Consider the following 18,403-nt stretch of genomic DNA (forward strand, 5'->3'; position numbering starts at 1 on the left):
GCTAACTGGTCAAATAACAAGTTCCATACATCAAGAATAAATGAACTAGAAATTTAAAATCATGATGTAAGCATTGTTTATAAAAGTTGGAAGACAATCATTCTGCATCTACTTTTCTTTCTGATTTGGAAGAGATTCATTTTGAAGACTTTCATTTACATAACAACTTGTACAAATTCATTTGGTTGAATATAAACCCCACCTTTTAATATTGTCGCTGATTTGAGAAAGATTTGATGAAAGAATATTGAGATCATCGTTTGTCCATGAATCCATTTTCGAATTCATTTCAAAAATGAAATGAAATGGAAGAGGAAGAAATCTTGATTTTTCAGAATTAAAATTGAAGAAATCATGATTTTTTTGAAGGTGTAAATGACGTCAATTTATTAGAGTATGTTTCGATTTTCAAAAATATGGATATTACAACATTTTCAGAATTTTAAAAAAATCATTTTTTCCCAATTTTTTTTCTGATTTTTAACAATTTTAAAATATTTTTAAGGCCGGAATCAACGTCCAAATAATTCCAACAATTTTTTTTTTAATTTCTATTTTTATATTTTTTCCATAATTAATAATAGCCTGATTTCTTTGAGATCAACTGCCAGATAAATCTACCCTATCAAAGCTAAAAAAAGCGGGCTTCACCGCACAGAGTCCACCAACATCCTCGCACGCGGGACATTAGCGTACATTGTTCTCGCCCCGAAACAAAAAGGGTTTGCGCGTTTCATCGCTCGTTGGCCATGCTTAGATTTGGAGTCAAGAAAAACATAAGTCATGGGAGTCGATTTCACGGGAAAGAAATAAAGATTATGCTACATGTACAATTGGATTTTTATTGCTAGAGACGTTAGGAATTTAGAGAGGTGCATAAAGACTAATCAATTTTATTATAGATTAATTTTAATTTTTGATAAACCCATATTTTTTCCTTTCTAGCAAGCAATAAACCCATGTTTTGTCCTCTCATTAAATCACAAATTTCTTCATGAAGTGCATAAAACCAGTTTTTCTTCTCAACAGCCTAGGAAAGCAATTAACTTTATAAGCCACAAATCTTCTATACTTGCACTAACATTTATCGGTTGTCACAACTCATGAATTGGAATTCCACGGCAGTCAATGCGTCATTTGGCAACTGCCAATTAATCTCCTTAACTCATCAAATTTTATTGTTAATCTATGAAAAACAATATAATTGAAATAGAAGTTTAGTTTTATTTAACGATGATTTAGTTTTGTTGTTACTATGACGTAAAATTAATTTTAAAATCATAAATCACAATGTTTAAATTAATCTCCTCAACTCATCAAATTTGTAAATAATTTATGAAAAAATAATTGAAATAAAATATAGTTTTATTTAACGAAGGTTTAGTTTTGTTGTTACTATTACGTAAAATTAATTTTAAAACCATAAATCAAAACTTACAATGAACTACTCCCAATATCATTGTCGCTGGTCAGTAACAAAAATTGAGCAGTAATGAACTGTTGCGTTATTGTGCTTTGGCTGAACTGTTATTGAAATTTTAAAAATTAGCAACAACATTTATCTCAATTTTTTTTACCAAAAAATAAACAAAAATATAATTTTATAACTTACATGTCATTTGCGACCCATATCGGAGTTCGACCATCATGCAGAGGTAGTTCGTGCTGCTGCTCTCCCATATACGTACAAAATCTATGTATGCAAACGATTAATTAATTTTGTGCATAAAATAAAATATATTTTTTTCAAATTACAATTCAATCATAAATAAACTCAACCTTATTCACTTTCGTTGTAGATGTCACGAACATCGTCGCTCGAATACTGAACCTCTTCTGTTTACTTTCAATGCTGTTCAAATCAATTTCGTTGTCGTACATAACATTAACATTGACTAGATTTTGGGACGTCAAAAGAGATTGAGTTGAAATGTCATGAGGTCCACTTTCGTTGTTTTGAAATGCATCGTTCACATATTTTTGATTCTGCTCAGTATTTGGCTCAACATCAGTAGTGACATAAGCTCGCCCTACATAGACTAATCACATACATCCAATCTGATTCAGCTCTCTTCGTTGTTGGATAAGTCAAATACACAAATTGCGATGCATGCGTAGGAAACACAAATGGTTCGTAGTATCCCAGATTCCTTTGTCATTTAACTCGCATTTTTTAACAATTTATTGAAATATGTAAATAAAATTGTAATTTGTCATTTTTACATATTGACGAAACCACTGAAATAAATTTTTTAGATGTACGCCTCGACTGAAGAGTCTTCCATCTCTGGATATTCCATACGGATATTGTTCTAATACATACTGCAATACATTGAATACAATTAAAAATCAGAAACGAGTGTTTATATATTTTAACGAATGACATATGCATAATACCCGACAAATGACTTTATTTCATTGCAATTTTGCAAAACATATGTTGAAACTGCATGATATTCTTCATTTGTTAGCCATTGCAATTTTGTAGCTCCAATCTTCTTACCACGAGTGCGGAATATTGAAAGAAGTTCTGAGTTATTAGTGTCAACGTATGTGCTTCCATGAGCTTTCCCAGTTTTCCGCCTTCTAATGTCCTGTTGAATCACTGAAGTAATGCTGACAGAATATAGCAGCCTCCTTAACCAAGTACGCATTGCATATGGAACCCTCTACTCGTGCCTTGTTACGCATCGTGTTTTTCAATTTATGTAGATATCTTTCAAAGGGATACATCCACCTAAATTGTACAGGACCCATGATGCGTGCTTCATATGGTAAGTGTATGCAAAAATGCTCCATCGAGTCGAAAAAACTTGGGGGAAAAATCTTTTCTAACCTGAACATTATGATGAGAATTTGTTCAGTTAAACGCACCATATCTCTTTGTTTAACATTCCGTGCCGTTAAGTTTGCAAATAATATACTCAACTCGGTAAGAGCCTCCCAAACATCTCGTGGTAACAACTCTTTGAATACTACAGAAATTAGTCGCTGCATGAATACATGACAATCATGACTCTTCATATCAAACATCCGCAACTTGTTCATGTCTATACAATGCGCCATTTTAGAAACATACCCATAATAGAATCTAAATTCTTTGAGCCATCTAAAAAGCACTTGTCAGGCATTCTTGTCAAGTGTGTAATTTGCTTTCGGATATTTGCCGTCTGTTGTAGATGGATGCAACTCGGTTCTAATACCCATCTGAACAAGATCAGCCCGTGATTTGGCATTATCTTTCGTACGCCCTTGTATATTAAAAACCGTATTAAAGACATTGTCGAAGACATTTTTCTCAATTTGCATGACATCCAAGTTATGTCTTATAAGGTTCGTACTCCAATATGGAAGCTCCCAAATACTCCGTCTTCTCCAACCACATCTCGTCAGAATACACATTTCTTTATTGATTGTGTCAGAGCCAATCTCATACGAAGGTCTAAAACCAAACTCGTCCAACTCATTGAGTAATTCATCCCCGTGTTTAGTGAAAGGATCTGACTGTAACACTTGTCTACCTCTTAGAAACATTGTCCTATTACGACGCAATGGGTGATCTTCAGGTAAAAATTTCCGATGATTGTCGAACCATGATGTCTTGCCACTACATGGCAAAGTAAAAGCGTCTAAATCAGACATGCGGTGAGGACATGCTTGTTTTCCGGCAGTGCTCCAACCAGACAACATTGCGTATGCGGGGAAATCGCTTATCGTCCACATCAAAACAACCCACATATTTAAAATTTTGTTGGGCATGAATGTCGTACGTGAGAACACCATTACACCACAAAGATTGAAGCTCGGCAATTAACAGCTGAAGGAATACGTCCAGTTTGTCTTTTGGGTTACTCGGTCCAGGTGCAATCACAGACAAGAACATGTATTTGTCTCCAAGGTGGTAAATTGTATGGAGTAACAATGATAGGCCATGACGAATACTACTGGTCACTTTGTCCAAACGGTTGAAATCCATCTGTTGATAATCCTAATCTCACGTTTCGAATCTCTGATGAAAAAGATGTGTTGGAAACTAAATTTTAGTGATTTGAAAAACTAAGCTTCGAAACGTATTTGAATAACTGATCAAAGGCAACGAGCTTAACTGACTCATATAATCACAACTGTTAGCTGAAGATTAATGCGTACCAGCTAAATATTATCCACGTCATCAGTTAAAGCATAATCTAACTAACTGATCAGTTGAAAACAATCAGTTATGAGTTTTCCAGCAAAGTATCTTTCGACTGATCTCCCTGCTGTACACGTCATCAGTTGAGAACGACAACCGACAAATAGTACAACAGACTGCAACTAGTAGTGGAACGCTGCATTTCAGAGATTGCGGTGTACGATTGTCAGAGAATATCGACGTGACAATCAACGGATATAAAGATTCAAATGATATTTAATATTACCTTTGAGAGGGAAGCCTATAAATAGTTGAAGAGAGCAGCTGAGAAAATAACACGCGAACTACTATTCTATTCAAGCTTGATGTTACTCTGCTAAATTCACCACTCGTATTTGAATATCAAGAGCTCACTCTTATCTGAATTATCAGTAACAATCAAAGCTATCTTTATGAGCTTGTTAGCACTTTGAAATCTTTGTTAGATTTATATTCAGTTGCTTTATATTCAGTCACGCACTGTAAAAGCTATTGTGAACTAAGAGTTTCAGTTTGGCAGTGTTTAAGTCCAAACTGAAGTGGGTCAATACAACATTTGTATTCGATCAAAGTCTTTTAGTGATAATCCTATCTTCGTGATAGAAGGGGTGACGTAGGAGTTATTCTATTCTCCGAACATCCAGAAACAAATCGTGTGCAATTTACTTTAGTTACTATCGGTTATTCTATCTTTCAGTCAGTTTACTTCCGCAACTGTTTTTCAGTTAAAATGATTGTTATCGACTGACGAGATACCAAGTGTCAGTTTGTCACTAAACTGAACCAATTATTCGAAAAGAATACATAATCAGTGAGTGTTTATTCAACCCCCTCTTTCTAAACACTTATCACCTACTAATCGATCCTTTCAAGTGGTATCAGAGCGGTTGTATCTTGTCTAAGAATATCTCTACTCAAACTATTCTTCATGTCTTCCTTCAACAAGATCCCAATGTTTTCCAGAGAAGACTTCGACGATTGAAAAATCAGGATGCAGGTTCACTTAGCTGCACAAGACGATGATATATGGTACGTCATCACTGACGGACCAATGAAGATTCTGAAAGCCAATACAGCAGTTACAATCACAGATGGGGCACCTCATAGAATTGAAAAGCCCAGAGATGAGTGGACTGCTGAGGACAAAAGAAAAGCAAATCTGGATAACGTGGCAAAGGATATACTGTACAAAACGCTGGATAAAATAACTTTCAGCAAGATCAAAATGTGTGAGACAGCTAAAGAAATTTGAGAAAAGCTGATCCAGCTTTGTGAAGGAAATGAACAAACCAAAGAAAATAAACTTTCTGTTGCTGTTCAGAAGTTTGATAATATCAAGATGAGAACTGGAGAATCGATGCATGAGTATGATGAAAGAGTCAGCTGTATTATCAATGAACTAAATGCACTTGGAAAAGTGTATACCAACAAAGAAGTTGCATTAAAAGTGATCAGAGGTCTTCCCAAGGAGTGGGACGTTAAGACCATGGCAATGAGGGAGTTCAAGGATCTAAACAAGGTTGAGCTTCATGATCTATTTGCTGATCTGAAGGCCTATGAGTTTGAGCTGCAAACTCGAGAAGGAGAACCCTCTACTCCAGCAGTCCAACTGCCTTAGCTGCTGTTAGACAGAACCAACTGGTTCAGTCGAGAAGGTTGCTGATCAACTAAGCAATGATGCCATGTCATTGTTCATCAAAAAATTCGGAAGATTTATGAGGAAAAATCAAGGGAGGTTCCAGAAGCATTATCAGAGAAACAATTCTAAAGAGGAATCAAACGCTTGCTACAACTGTGGCAAACCCGGTCACTTCATTGATGACTGTCCCAAACCTAAGAAGGACAGTCAAGGCTCGACTGAAAGAAAGAAGAAGTCATATGAGCACAAGAGGAGACCCAAGGATGATAAGAAGTCTTTCAGGAAGAAGCATGAGGTACTCTTAGCTGAAGAGAGTAAATAAAAATGGGCAGAAACTGAAAACGAAGAGTCAGAGCCAGAAATCTCATGCAGTTCCAGTGATGGTGAAGAGGAAGTGAAGTGTCTAATGGCTGGTGATACATAAGTGGAGTCAAGCAGTCAATAGGTATTTGACTTTAGCTCAACTGATTTCACTAGAGAAGAACTCATTTCAACTATTCATGACATGGTTAGTGAGTACCACAAGCTTGCCTTATCTTTTGAAAAGGTTAGAGCAAAGCAAAATGATCCCATAGACAATAAAACTAAAACTGATGTATCAGTTGATGTGTTGAGTCTAAAAGAGGAAATTGCTGAGCTCAACGCTGAAAGAAGCAGGAATCAATCAATGATTCAGGAGTGGGACGTTAAGACCATGGCAATGAGGGAGTTCAAGGATCTAAACAAGGTTGAACTTCATGATCTATTTGCTGATCTGAAAGCCTATGAGTTTGAGCTGCAAACTCGAGAAGGAGAACCCTCTACTCCATCAGTCCAACTGCCTTAGCTGCTGTTAGAACAGAACCAAATGGTTCAGTCGAGAAGGTTGCTGATCAACTAAGCAATGATGCCATGTCATTGTTCATCAAAAAATTCGGAAGATTTATGAGGAAAAATCAAGGGAGGTTCCAGAAGCATTATCAGAGAAACAATTCTAAAGAGGAATCAAACGCTTGCTACAACTGTGGCAAACCCGGTCACTTCATTGATGACTGTCCCAAACCTAAGAAGGACAGTCAAGGCTCGGCTGAAAGAAAGAAGAAGTCATATGAGCACAAGAGGAGACCCAAGGATGATAAGAAGTCTTTCAGGAAGAAGCATGAGGTACTCTTAGGTGAAGAGAGTAAATCAAAATGGGCAGAAACTGAAAACGAAGAGTCAGAGCTAGAAACCTCATGCAGTTCCAGTGATGGTGAAGAGGAAGTGAAGTGTCTAATGGCTGGTGATACATAAGTAAAGTCAAGCACTCAACAGGTATTTGACTTTAGCTCAACTGATTTCACTAGAAAAGAACTCATTTCAACTCTTCATGACATGGTTAGTAAGTACCACAAGCTTGCCTTATCTTTTGAAAAGGTTAGAGCAAAGCAAAATGATCTCATAGACAATAAAACTAAAACTGATGTATCAGTTGATGTGTTGAGTCTAAAAGAGGAAATTGCTGAGCTCAACGCTGAAAGAAGCAGGAATCAATCAATGATTCAGAAGTTGATGCTTGAAAATTCAAAGCAAACTGAGCTTATTCAGGCTTGGAACAAATCATCTGCTGCATTAACTGATATACAGAACTCACAGAAATCAGTTACTGATAAAACTGATTTAGGGTTCAGTAACCAAGATGAAATGCCTTCCAATGATACTCGACCAAAACTGAATATGGATAAAGGGAAATACATTCACTTTGTTAAATCAGTTGTGGCACAAGAACAAACTGAGCCAAGTAAACTGGTTGAACAGCCTACTGAAATTACGAACAAGGCTAAAAGATATGGTATCAGTTATAGCCCAAAAGTTTTAACTGACTCACGCAGTTAGTCGTCAAAAAGATTCAGCAGGAATTATTCAAATGGCTACTCCAATTACTATAACAACAATCCAGTTCAGAAAAGATATCGGCTGAAAAATCAGTTGAACAGAGCCAAATCCCATGTTGTCTCATCTGCATACTATACACACCAAGCACACACAAATTGAGAAAGGCCATCTGGAATACAACAACCGGACAGTCAGTTAGACTGATCCAAGTCTGGATTCCTAAAGGACTAATCAATTTTGGACCCAAATAGAAAAGGGTACCAGAATTATATCTTGTGTGTGATTGCAGGTAATAGGTACAAACAAGGAATCAATCTGGTACTTGGATAGTGGATGCTCACGATATATGATAGGAGATGCAAATTTGCTATCTCAACTGATCAAGTACACTGGACCAAACATCAGTTTCGGAGATAATTCCAAAGGTAAAACTGTGGGTAAAGGTAAGCTTATCCATGGTAATTATATCATTAATGATGTTTTATTAGTTGAGAATCTCAAGTATAATCTGATTAGCATTAGTCAGTCATGCGATAATGGATTCTCAGTTCAGTTTGACAAACATTCTTGTTCAGTCAAAGATGCAACTGATGAGGTCATACTAACTGGCAAACGGTGTGGAAACACTTACAAAGTCAGTTGGAATGATCAACCTTATGCACCAGTATGTTTTATTGCTTCAAAATCTTCTAAAAACTGGTTGTGGCATAAGAGATTAAACCACCTGAACTTTAATTCTATTGCATATCTGAATAATCACAATCTAGTCACTGGTTTGCCCAAAATGGATTTTACTAAAGATAAAATTTGCTCAGCATGTCAGTTTGGTAAACAAGTTAAATTTTCTTTTAAAAACAAGGGTCGTAAATCTTCTTCCCGATGCTTACAGCTGTTACATATGGATCTATTTGGTCCAATACCAGTCATGATCTTAGGGGGAATGAAATACACCTTGGTAGTTGTAGATGATTTTTCAAGATTTATTTGGGTTATTTTTCTCAAATCCAAAGACCAAACTGCTGCTCAACTGATCAAGATTTTCAAAAGAATATTAAATGAGAAATCAGTTGGAATTGATAGAATCAGATCCGATCGAGGAACTGAATTCATCAATCCAATTCTTTCAAATTTTTTAGAAAATGCTGGAATTAGGCATGAGCTATCAGCAGCTATAACTCCTCAGCAAAATGGTGTAGCTGAGAGGAGAAATCAGACCCTTAAAGAAGCTGCTAGAACAATGCTTGCTGATTCTGGTATTTCTCAAAGGTTTTGGGCAGAGGCAGTAAACACTGCGTGTTATACTCAGAACAGATCGATGATTAATAAAAATCATTTGAAAACACCTTATGAGATATAGCATGGACGAAAAAGTGTGGTTTCTTACTTTAAAATATTCGGCTGCAGATGTTTTATTCTTGACAATGGAAAAATAATTTAAAAGCCTTTGATGCTAAATCTGCATATGGAATATTTTTAGGATATTTGTCAGTTAGCAAAGCTTATAGAGTCTTTAATAAGAGCACTTTAAATGTTGAAGAGTCTATACATGTTGTTTTTTATGAAACTGTTCTAACTGATAAGCCAACTGATCCAGTTGAGCTAGCTGATCGATTTACAACTATCAGTTTGGAGGATGATCATGAAGAAGAAAATCATATCAATCGAACATCCTTCAAACACATAAACCTGAAATTGTGGATCAATCAGTTGAACAAGAAGTAGTTCCTGAAAATCAGTTGGAAGAGCAAAGAAATGATATTCAGTTACCAACTGAAACTGAAAACGTTCAGTCACCTACTGAAGAAATTGCTGATACAGAAGCAACAAACGCTGAACTCAGATGGAAGAAATCACATCCTCCAGAATTGGTGATAGGTAATCCATCTGACCCGGTAAGAAAAAGGAATCAAATGCTCAATCTATTCATTCATTCAGCTTTTGTATCGCCATTGGAACCGAAGAAAACTGATGAAGCTCTTGCTGATCCAAACTGGACAAATGCAATGCAAGAGGAGCTAAATCAGTTTACACATAACAATGTCTGGAACCTAGTTCCAAGACCAATTTCAAAAACTGTTATAGGTACAAAATGGGTGTATAGGAATAAACTGAACGAAGATGGTTCAGTTGTGCGCAACAAGGCGAGACTGGTAGCACAAGGATATATGCAAGAAGAAGGAATTGATTACGATGAAACATATGCACCAGTTGCAAGACTGGAAGCTATCAAAATATTCCTTGCCTACGCATCATTCAAAAATTTCAAAGTCTACCAGATGGATGTAAAGAGTGCATTCCTGAATGGCCAGTTGCAAGAGGAAGTCTATGCTGAACAACCTTCAGGTTTTGTCAATCATCATTTTCCTGATCATGTCTACCATTTGAACAAAGCCTTATATTGTCTTAAACAAGCTCCAAGAGCTTGGTATGAAAGTTTTTCAAAATTTCTAATTGATCATGATTTTTCTGTTGGATCAGTTGATAAGACAATTTTCAAAGCATGATCACATTTTACTCGTTCAAATTTATGTTGATGACATCATATTTGGGTCAACTAGCCCCAAGTTATGCGAGAAATTTGCTAAGTTGATGCAGGAAAAATTTGAAATGAGCATGATGGGTGAACTAACATTCTTTCTTGGATTACAAGTGAAGCAACTGGAGACATGCACTTTTATTAGTCAAACTAAATACACGAAGGAGTTGCTGAAGAAATTTGGCATGAAATCGTGTTCAGCTGCAAGTACTCCCATGAGCTCATCAGTAAAACTGGACACTGATCAAGGGGGAATATCAGTTGAGGTGACACTTTACAGAGGTTTAATAGGTTCATTATTGTACCTAACTGCTAGTCGTCCTGATATTGTATTTGCTGTCTATATGTGTGCTAGATTTCAGGCAAACCCTAAGCAATCACATTTTTCAGCTACCAAGCGTATTTTAAAATATCTTAAGGGCACACAAACTGTTGGGTCATGGTATTCTAAAGACTCCACTTTCAATTTAGTTGGATATTCAGATGCAGATTATGCAGGATGTAAGCTTGATCGTAAAAGTACAAGTGGCTCATGTCAGTTTCTAGGAGACAGACTTATCTCTTGGTTCAGCAAGAAGCAAACATCCATGGCAACTTCCACAACTGAAGCAGAATATCTTGCTGCTGGAAGCTGCTGTGCTCAACTGCTCTGGGTTCAGCAACAACTGAGAGATTATGGAGTTGACGCTAAAGAATCACCCATATTTTGTAACAATACAAGCACGATTGCTATTACCTACAATCCAGTTCTTCACTCGAGGACCAAGCACATAGATGTCAGGCATCACTTCATCAGAGATCATGCCTTGAAGAAGGACATACGACTGGAATATGTCTCAATTGAGTAGCAAGCAGCTGATATCATCACCAAACCATTGCCCGTGACTAAGTTTTCCCACTTTCGCAATATACTTGGATTAATTAATTTATCCTAATCAGTTTTACTGTTGATATCAGTTGTTAATTAATTTGTGTCATCTAACAGTTCTATTGTCATTTACTGTTCTTTCAGTTCGTCTTCCATTCATTTGAATTTCAACTGATGTCAGTTAATGATTTGTCAGTTATTATGTTCAGTTTATAAATTACTTATCAACTGATGAGATTAACTACTGCAGGAAAATAAAAGACAAAGATAAACGAAATAAACATTTTATTCACCTGAAGAAATTGGTGCGAATTACATCGTACAACTCTTCCTGAACAAAAGACCTCCACTTGTTCAACCAACGGTTTAAATCACCGGTGGAAGTCTTAAGGAAGCTATCGAAGTCAGCTATACGCTCTAGGATCCTCCTTTCCTTGTAGAGAATCAGTTGGTAGACATTGTCTTCGTCGAAGATGTCCACCGTGTTAGCACAATGCAAGCGTTCCCGATATTTCTCCAGCTGTTCCATCAGTCTGGGAGTGGTAGCCATCCCACACTCCTGGAGAAACTGGAGTCCTTGCAGCTCCTCCCAGAAGCGAAGGATTTTATGGAAGACTTCATCTTCCATCTCAGCTTTTCGTTTTTCCACAGCTAAGCTCATGAAGTCTTCAGCCATGTCTGGAGTCTTTGAGCTACCTGCACCTGCCATTCTAGCTGCTGAATATTATTTGCTGATATGTTTAAGACTAACTGAGCTACTCTTATTTATAAGCACATGGTCGAGGAAGATGAAAGGACAAAGTCAATACGGAAGACGATTAACCTTCTAAGCATAAGATTTTATTTAATTCGTCTTGCTTAAATTCCCGTAATATTTATATGCATTTATTAAGGGGGAATATTGGTTTAAAATGTTAACAAAGAAGACAGCAGTTAGTAAATCTTCAACTGAAAAGACACAGTTTCACAACTGATCGTTCAGCTGATTATTTCACTAATCTTCTCACATAATTTAACAAATTAACCATTTTTTATTCCAAATTTAGTGACAAGACTGATTATCAAGCATTAAATGCTATCTTTCAACAAATGACAGGTTGAAACGTGGACCCTTTTAATCCATGTGTTTTCAACACACTATTTTACCACACGAACACACGTCCTTTATTCAAAATTTCCTGGACGGACACGTGTCCAATAATTCGAACAATCACGTACATTAGTACTTTACCCGCTCCATTTCAGTTCTTCTTCCTTACGCTTACTAAAAATTCTCAGAGCAAAAGCAAACTCAAGATTTCTTTTTCGCAGGAAATCATTCAGTTCAAATGGCAAATCAAATTACCGCACACATGTTGAATGCTATGGATATCAACTTTGGATCAGTTCTATCAGTCGGAGAAGCCGATGTCAAAAATGTATTTTTGAAGCTAGAATCAGCTGGACTGAGGAAATTTTTGGGGTATTCTTCACAGGAGATTTATCCAAAGGAACTTCTTGACTTCTACTCCAATGGAAATATCAATTCTGATGGAAGCATCATTTCTACTGTCAATGGTCAGTTGTTGACCACTTCTGAAGATTCTTTTGAAGAGATGATCTTATTGCCTTCTGATGGGTTAGCACACCTTGCTGAAGTCAAAGCATCCAATGTCGAAGAGATGCAAACTCTCCTATCTGCTGATGGACGGAAAATCAAAGTTTCCGATCCAAAGAAAGAGCTGAAGCATGAAGTTCAGATGCTGGCTGATATAGTAGCCAAGGGGCTATTGGCGAAGGCAGGATCTTTTGCTGCTCTAACTTTGGAGAAATTTCAAGCCATCACTGTTATCATGGCTAGACGAAGACTAAACTGGAAGCACCTTATCTTCAACATCTTGAAGAATATGTTTCAATCCACCAAGCAGTCCAAAGGATTTGCAGTTCAGCTGAGTTATTTGCTCGAAGTCAAAAGGTTGGTGGCTGATGATTCAGAGAGATCATCAAAATTCAAAGTTTTCAATGCCAAAAATGTTCAGCCACCAAAGACTAAACTGGAAATCTCTCCTGATCAGTTCGTTAAGATCAAAAAGGAGATTGGAACTCAGCAGGCTGCTCCCAAATCAGTTAAAAAGGCCAAGACTCTGGCTCAACTGAAGACTACCAAGAGAAAACTGATCGTCAGTGGATCAGATTCTGAGGAAACACCTTATCAGTTGATTACCAAGAAACAAAGGATGCAGAAGGCAAAGCCAGTAGCAACGTTGCATCTTTCACTGCTGAGAGGTTGAACCCATCAGATGCTCAACAGCCTATTCAGGCTATTCCGCTGAAAGCTATTCCAGCTGATGTTTCAGCTACATATCAGTTACCTCCACCAACTGATCCATCCAAGAAGGCTATATCTTTAGCTGATAAGAAGAAGGAATCAGCAAAAGCTTCAGCTCCTTTGATCCAAATCAAACGTCTTACAATTCTTGCTCCTGCTCGACCCAAGGGAATCATCATCTAGGAACAAGTAGACACTACTCACTCTGGACTGAACATTCCACATATTCTTTCGGATGAGAAAGGAAAGTGCAAGTTGATTGAAGAGCCCAGGACATCAAATGCCATTCAGACTCACATTGACCTCATCTGGGAACAAGTCAATGCTTTTGCTGAATCAAAACTGAAGGTTTATGATGCATGGACGAGGTTTAGAACGCACACTTTTGCTAAACAGCTGAAAAAGAAGTCAAAGCTGAATACATTCATCAAGCTAGAGACAACTGTTCTCAGAATGGTCAAAGCTGCTACAATAATTCAGGCATTGGGGAGAGAGAACTATTTCTTTGATCAAATCAGAGCCAAGAAGTTGGGCCAACTGATTGAAAAGCTCAAAGCCAACTATATTCCCACAAGTCCAACTGCCTATAATGATCGAGCTGTGCTCACTCAGCTGGAAAACGATCTTATTGCTCTGCAATCGCAGATAAAATTTTGGTAAATGGATCAAGAACTTATCAATCATGAAGGTATTTTCGATGATGAAGAAGATGAATCGCCATCTCAGCACAGAGAGCCATCCCCTGTACAAGCTGCTGCTACATCAGTAGAACCAACTCAGGATGTGCCACCATCTTCTGCTGCTGATCATCAACTTTACTCGGACGCTGACTTAACACTTGCCAATATCGATGAGATCATTCAGTCAGTTGCCCGAGAATTTCAAGCAAATGTGCCTTCAACAGAATCAGTTGATCTCTCAACTGATCAAGCAGCTACATATGCTCTTATCCCTGTCTCTGCTGAACAAGAGGTTCAAACTGATGTGCCCATTCAGTCAAATGTTGAGCCAACTGTTGAAAATGTTCACTGAGGAAGCTCAGTTGCATGTTGAAGAACCGCAGCAAGATTCAGTTGACCAACATTCAGAACCATCAGTCACTGACCATCCAACTGATACTACCGCAGATCCGCAACTGAATCAGCAGGTCAGTCCATCTACTGCTCCTAATCAATCCTCTTCTCCTCCAGTTCAACAAGAAGTCAGTGTGGAAGAAGTGCCAGAGCTGACACATGAGGAAACAGAGGTTTCTGACCGAACTTTGGTGATATTTGATCAATCTACCAAGGAACAGGAACCAGGGCTGTCTGGACCAGTATCTCCTCATCCATCATCAGATATGGATTTGGTCCTTGAAGAAATTCATGAGATTCAACTCAACACGTCCAAAATAATGCAAGAAATAAAGGAGATTCAAAGCACTCATCTTTCTCATTCTCTGAAGTTGAACCCCTCCAGTGAATTTAATTCAGGCAAATTGAAATCTATTCAAACAGCTGTGACTTCCATTTCCTTTGCAATCGACGAGCTTAAAAAGAACAGAGGCTTAGCTGAAAGTCTTTCTCTTACTCAAGACTCAATCAGCAAGAGAGTTGAATCCATGGAGCTATCTGTCTCAAAGAAAATCGATTTGCTGCAGACTACTGTATTGAATGCTGTCAAAGACATTGCAGCTGATGTTAGGATTTTATCTCTCAAGGTCGATGTGCTTCATAAAAAGGGGGAAGCAGCTAGGTTGATGAAAGAATAAGAGAGGATACAGCTGAAGAGACATTTTTGTCAGTTATTTGTTGAAGATTATTTGTTTTCTGTACGAATCTGTACATTAGAAATTATTTTATCTACAATGATTCAAAGAATTCTTTTACTTCAAAAAGATCAGTTTATTATATTCAGAGTTTTGTCAATCACCAAAAAGGGGGAAATTGTTGGAAACTAAATTTCAGTGATTTGACAAACTAAGCTTTGAAACGTATTTGAATAACTGATCAAAGGCAACGAGCTTAACTGACTCATATAATTACAACTGTTAGATGAAGATTAATGCGTATAAGCTAAATATTATCTACGTCATCAGTTGAAGCATAATCTAACTAACTGATCAGTCGGGAACTGATCAGTTGAAAACAATAAGTTATGAGTTTTCCAGCAAAGTATCTTTCGGCTGATCTCCCAGCTATACACGTCATCAGTTGAGAACGACAACCGAAAAATAGTACAACAGACTGCAACTAGTAGTGGAACACCGCATTTCAGAGATTGCAGGGTACGATTGTCAGAGAATATCGACGTGGCAATCAACAGATATAAAGATTCAAATGATATTTAATATTACCTTTGAGAGGGAAGCCTATAAATAGGTGAAGAGAGCAGCTGAGAAAATAACACGCGAACTACTATTCTATTCAAGCTTGCTGTTACTCTACTAAATTCACCACTCGTATTTGAATATCAAGAGCTCACTCTTATCAAAATTATCAGTATCAATCAAGGCTATCTTTACGAGCTTGTTAGCACTTTGAAATCTTTGTTAGATTTATATTCAGTTGTTTTATATTCAGTCACGCACTGTAAAAGATATTGTGAACTAAGAGTTTCAGTTTGGCAGTGTTTAAGTCCAAACTGAAGTGGGTCAGTACAACATTTGTATTCGATCAAAGTCTTTTAGTGATAATCCTATCTTCGTGATAGAAGGGGTGACGTAGGAGTTATTCTATTCTCCGAACATCCAGAAACAAATCGTGTGCACTTTACTTCAGTTACTATCAGTTATTCTATCTTTCAGTCAGTTTACTTCCGCAACTGTTTTTCAGTTAAACTGATTGTTATCGACTGACGAGATACCAAGTGTCAGTTTGTCACTAAACTGAACCCATTATTCGAAAAGAATACATAATCAGTGAATGTTTATTCAACCCCCCCTTCTAAACACTTATCACCTACTAACCGATCCTTTCAAGATGGATGCAAAGCGTTAAAATAACGCCACGCAGCACAATCAGAAGGGTGTGTCATAGTGTCACCGTCAAAATGGTGATCATTATACCAATGCATATGTAATGTTGTAGCTTTTGAAGCATACAACCTTTGCAAACGTGGAGTGATCGGAAAATAATACATCAACTTATATGGAATTCCTTTCTTCTCAGGATTTTGAGATCGACTTCTACTACGTTTGTACCGAAGATGTTCACATAAATTACACTCTGTTAAAACATCGTCGACACCCCAGTATATCATACAATTATTCTTGCATGCATCAATCTTTTCAACCGGAAGCCCTAGATCTTTGATAATTTTCTTGGTCGCATAAAAACTCTCAGGGACGTAGTTATCAGAAGGACATAACTCTGACATGAGTTGACACATGGCATTGTAATTGCGCTCAGACATGTTGTGTTCATGTTTCATCTTCAGTAACCGAGCGAGCACAAACAACATAGAATGACCGTGTGGATTTCCATCCCAAATTTCTTTCTCGGCTGATTTAATGCATTCATACAATGATTTAATATAACTGTTTGGACTTTCAGGAACTTCGGGAACGGTATTTATTGCTGGATTTTGTTCACCAAAATTCTCATTCTCATCTTCAGGGTTCTCTTCAAAGTTAACATTTTCTTCAACAGTATCAAAAAAATCCGGAAATGTAGTTTGAGCAATTGGTGGTGCAACAAGAAACGAAAATGATGAAGGAGCTTCCATATTAAGATTAGGATATGACGGATTAATGTATTCTTCTCCATGAAAAAACCAATTGTAGTAATCCGGTACAAATCCATAACGACCGAGATGTACCTTGACGGTATCTTCATCTAAATATATTTTGTTCTGACATTTTTTTCGATTGCAAAGACAACAAATATTTTCATTTAATAAACACTCAGGATGACTAAGTGCGAATGTTACAAACGACTCTACACCAACACAATATTCAGCCGTTAAAAATCCATTCTCCAAACGACGATACATCCAATTTCTATCGTTATCCATTTTATCCTACAAAATAATAAATAAGATATATTTTACTTAATCGCTATCATTTACCAATTAATTAAAATTAAAAATATTAAAATTCAACAACATAATTAGACAAATTTATTAATTTTAATGTTGAAAACTTATATAAATTAAATTATATAATATTTTTAATAAAAATTTAAACATGTAATATATTATTTAATTTCTAAATAACATGCAATAAAAACAAATTAAACGTGTATAAATCTATATAAAAAAACTTACAAACTGGTCATAGAAGACGTCGGAGCAATGTGCACATTCCAAAAATCAGGTGAAAAACGACATGCACTGCAAGCTAACAAAATTCATGATATATACCAACACTCAGAAATTTCCAAGAATTGAAACGCAAAAAACTTACCCTAAATCGAAGCTAAAATCGTTCAAAAGAGAAATTTATCGCATGTGTGAAGTGGTGTGGACGGAAATGAACTGAAAATCCGGGTATTTATAGACAATTTGCGACGGTTTTTTCTTAAACCGTCGCAATTTTAAATAAGCCGTCGTTATTAGCGACAGTTTTTCTAAAAGCGTTTCTGATCTAAAGTAGCGACGGTTTTTCTTACATCGTCGCTATATTTAGCGACGGTTATAGTTTGAAATGTCGCTTTTTAAAAAATTGCGACGATTTAAATAAAACTATCGTTTTTATAGCGACGGTATAAGCACAACTGTCGCCAATGCACGACGGGTATATAAAACCGTCGCTATGATAATCGTCTCTCATTACCGATGGTTTTATAAGCTGTCGCTATAGTTAGCGACAGTTTTAATAAAATCGTCGTAATTTTGTAAATAGCGACGGTTTTTCATTAACCGTCGCTTTAAATAGTAAAGAGACTTAACCGTCGCGAAAACATATTTTTTTGGTAGTGTTATCACATTACACGTATGCTGATGGATGAATCATGATCACTTATCCATACATCATGATTGAATGAGTGAACATGAATTGCCTATTCAGCACACATATCATGTGCTGAGTGGGTAATCACACTATTCAT

General features: G+C 36.8%; 1 protein-coding gene across 1 annotated transcript; it reads right to left on the reverse strand.

Moving 5' to 3' along the window:
* Positions 1-16,331: 16,331 nt before the first annotated feature.
* On the reverse strand, positions 16,332-17,369 carry LOC142505006 (uncharacterized). The gene has a single exon (XM_075617832.1). It carries the CDS (start codon positions 17,367-17,369, stop codon positions 16,332-16,334), a length of 1,038 nt encoding a protein of 345 aa, XP_075473947.1.
* Between the last annotated feature and the right edge of the window lie 1,034 nt (positions 17,370-18,403).

Source organism: Primulina tabacum, chromosome 10 (assembly GCF_025594145.1).
Source record: "Primulina tabacum isolate GXHZ01 chromosome 10, ASM2559414v2, whole genome shotgun sequence".
Taxonomy (NCBI): Eukaryota; Viridiplantae; Streptophyta; class Magnoliopsida; order Lamiales; family Gesneriaceae; genus Primulina; species Primulina tabacum.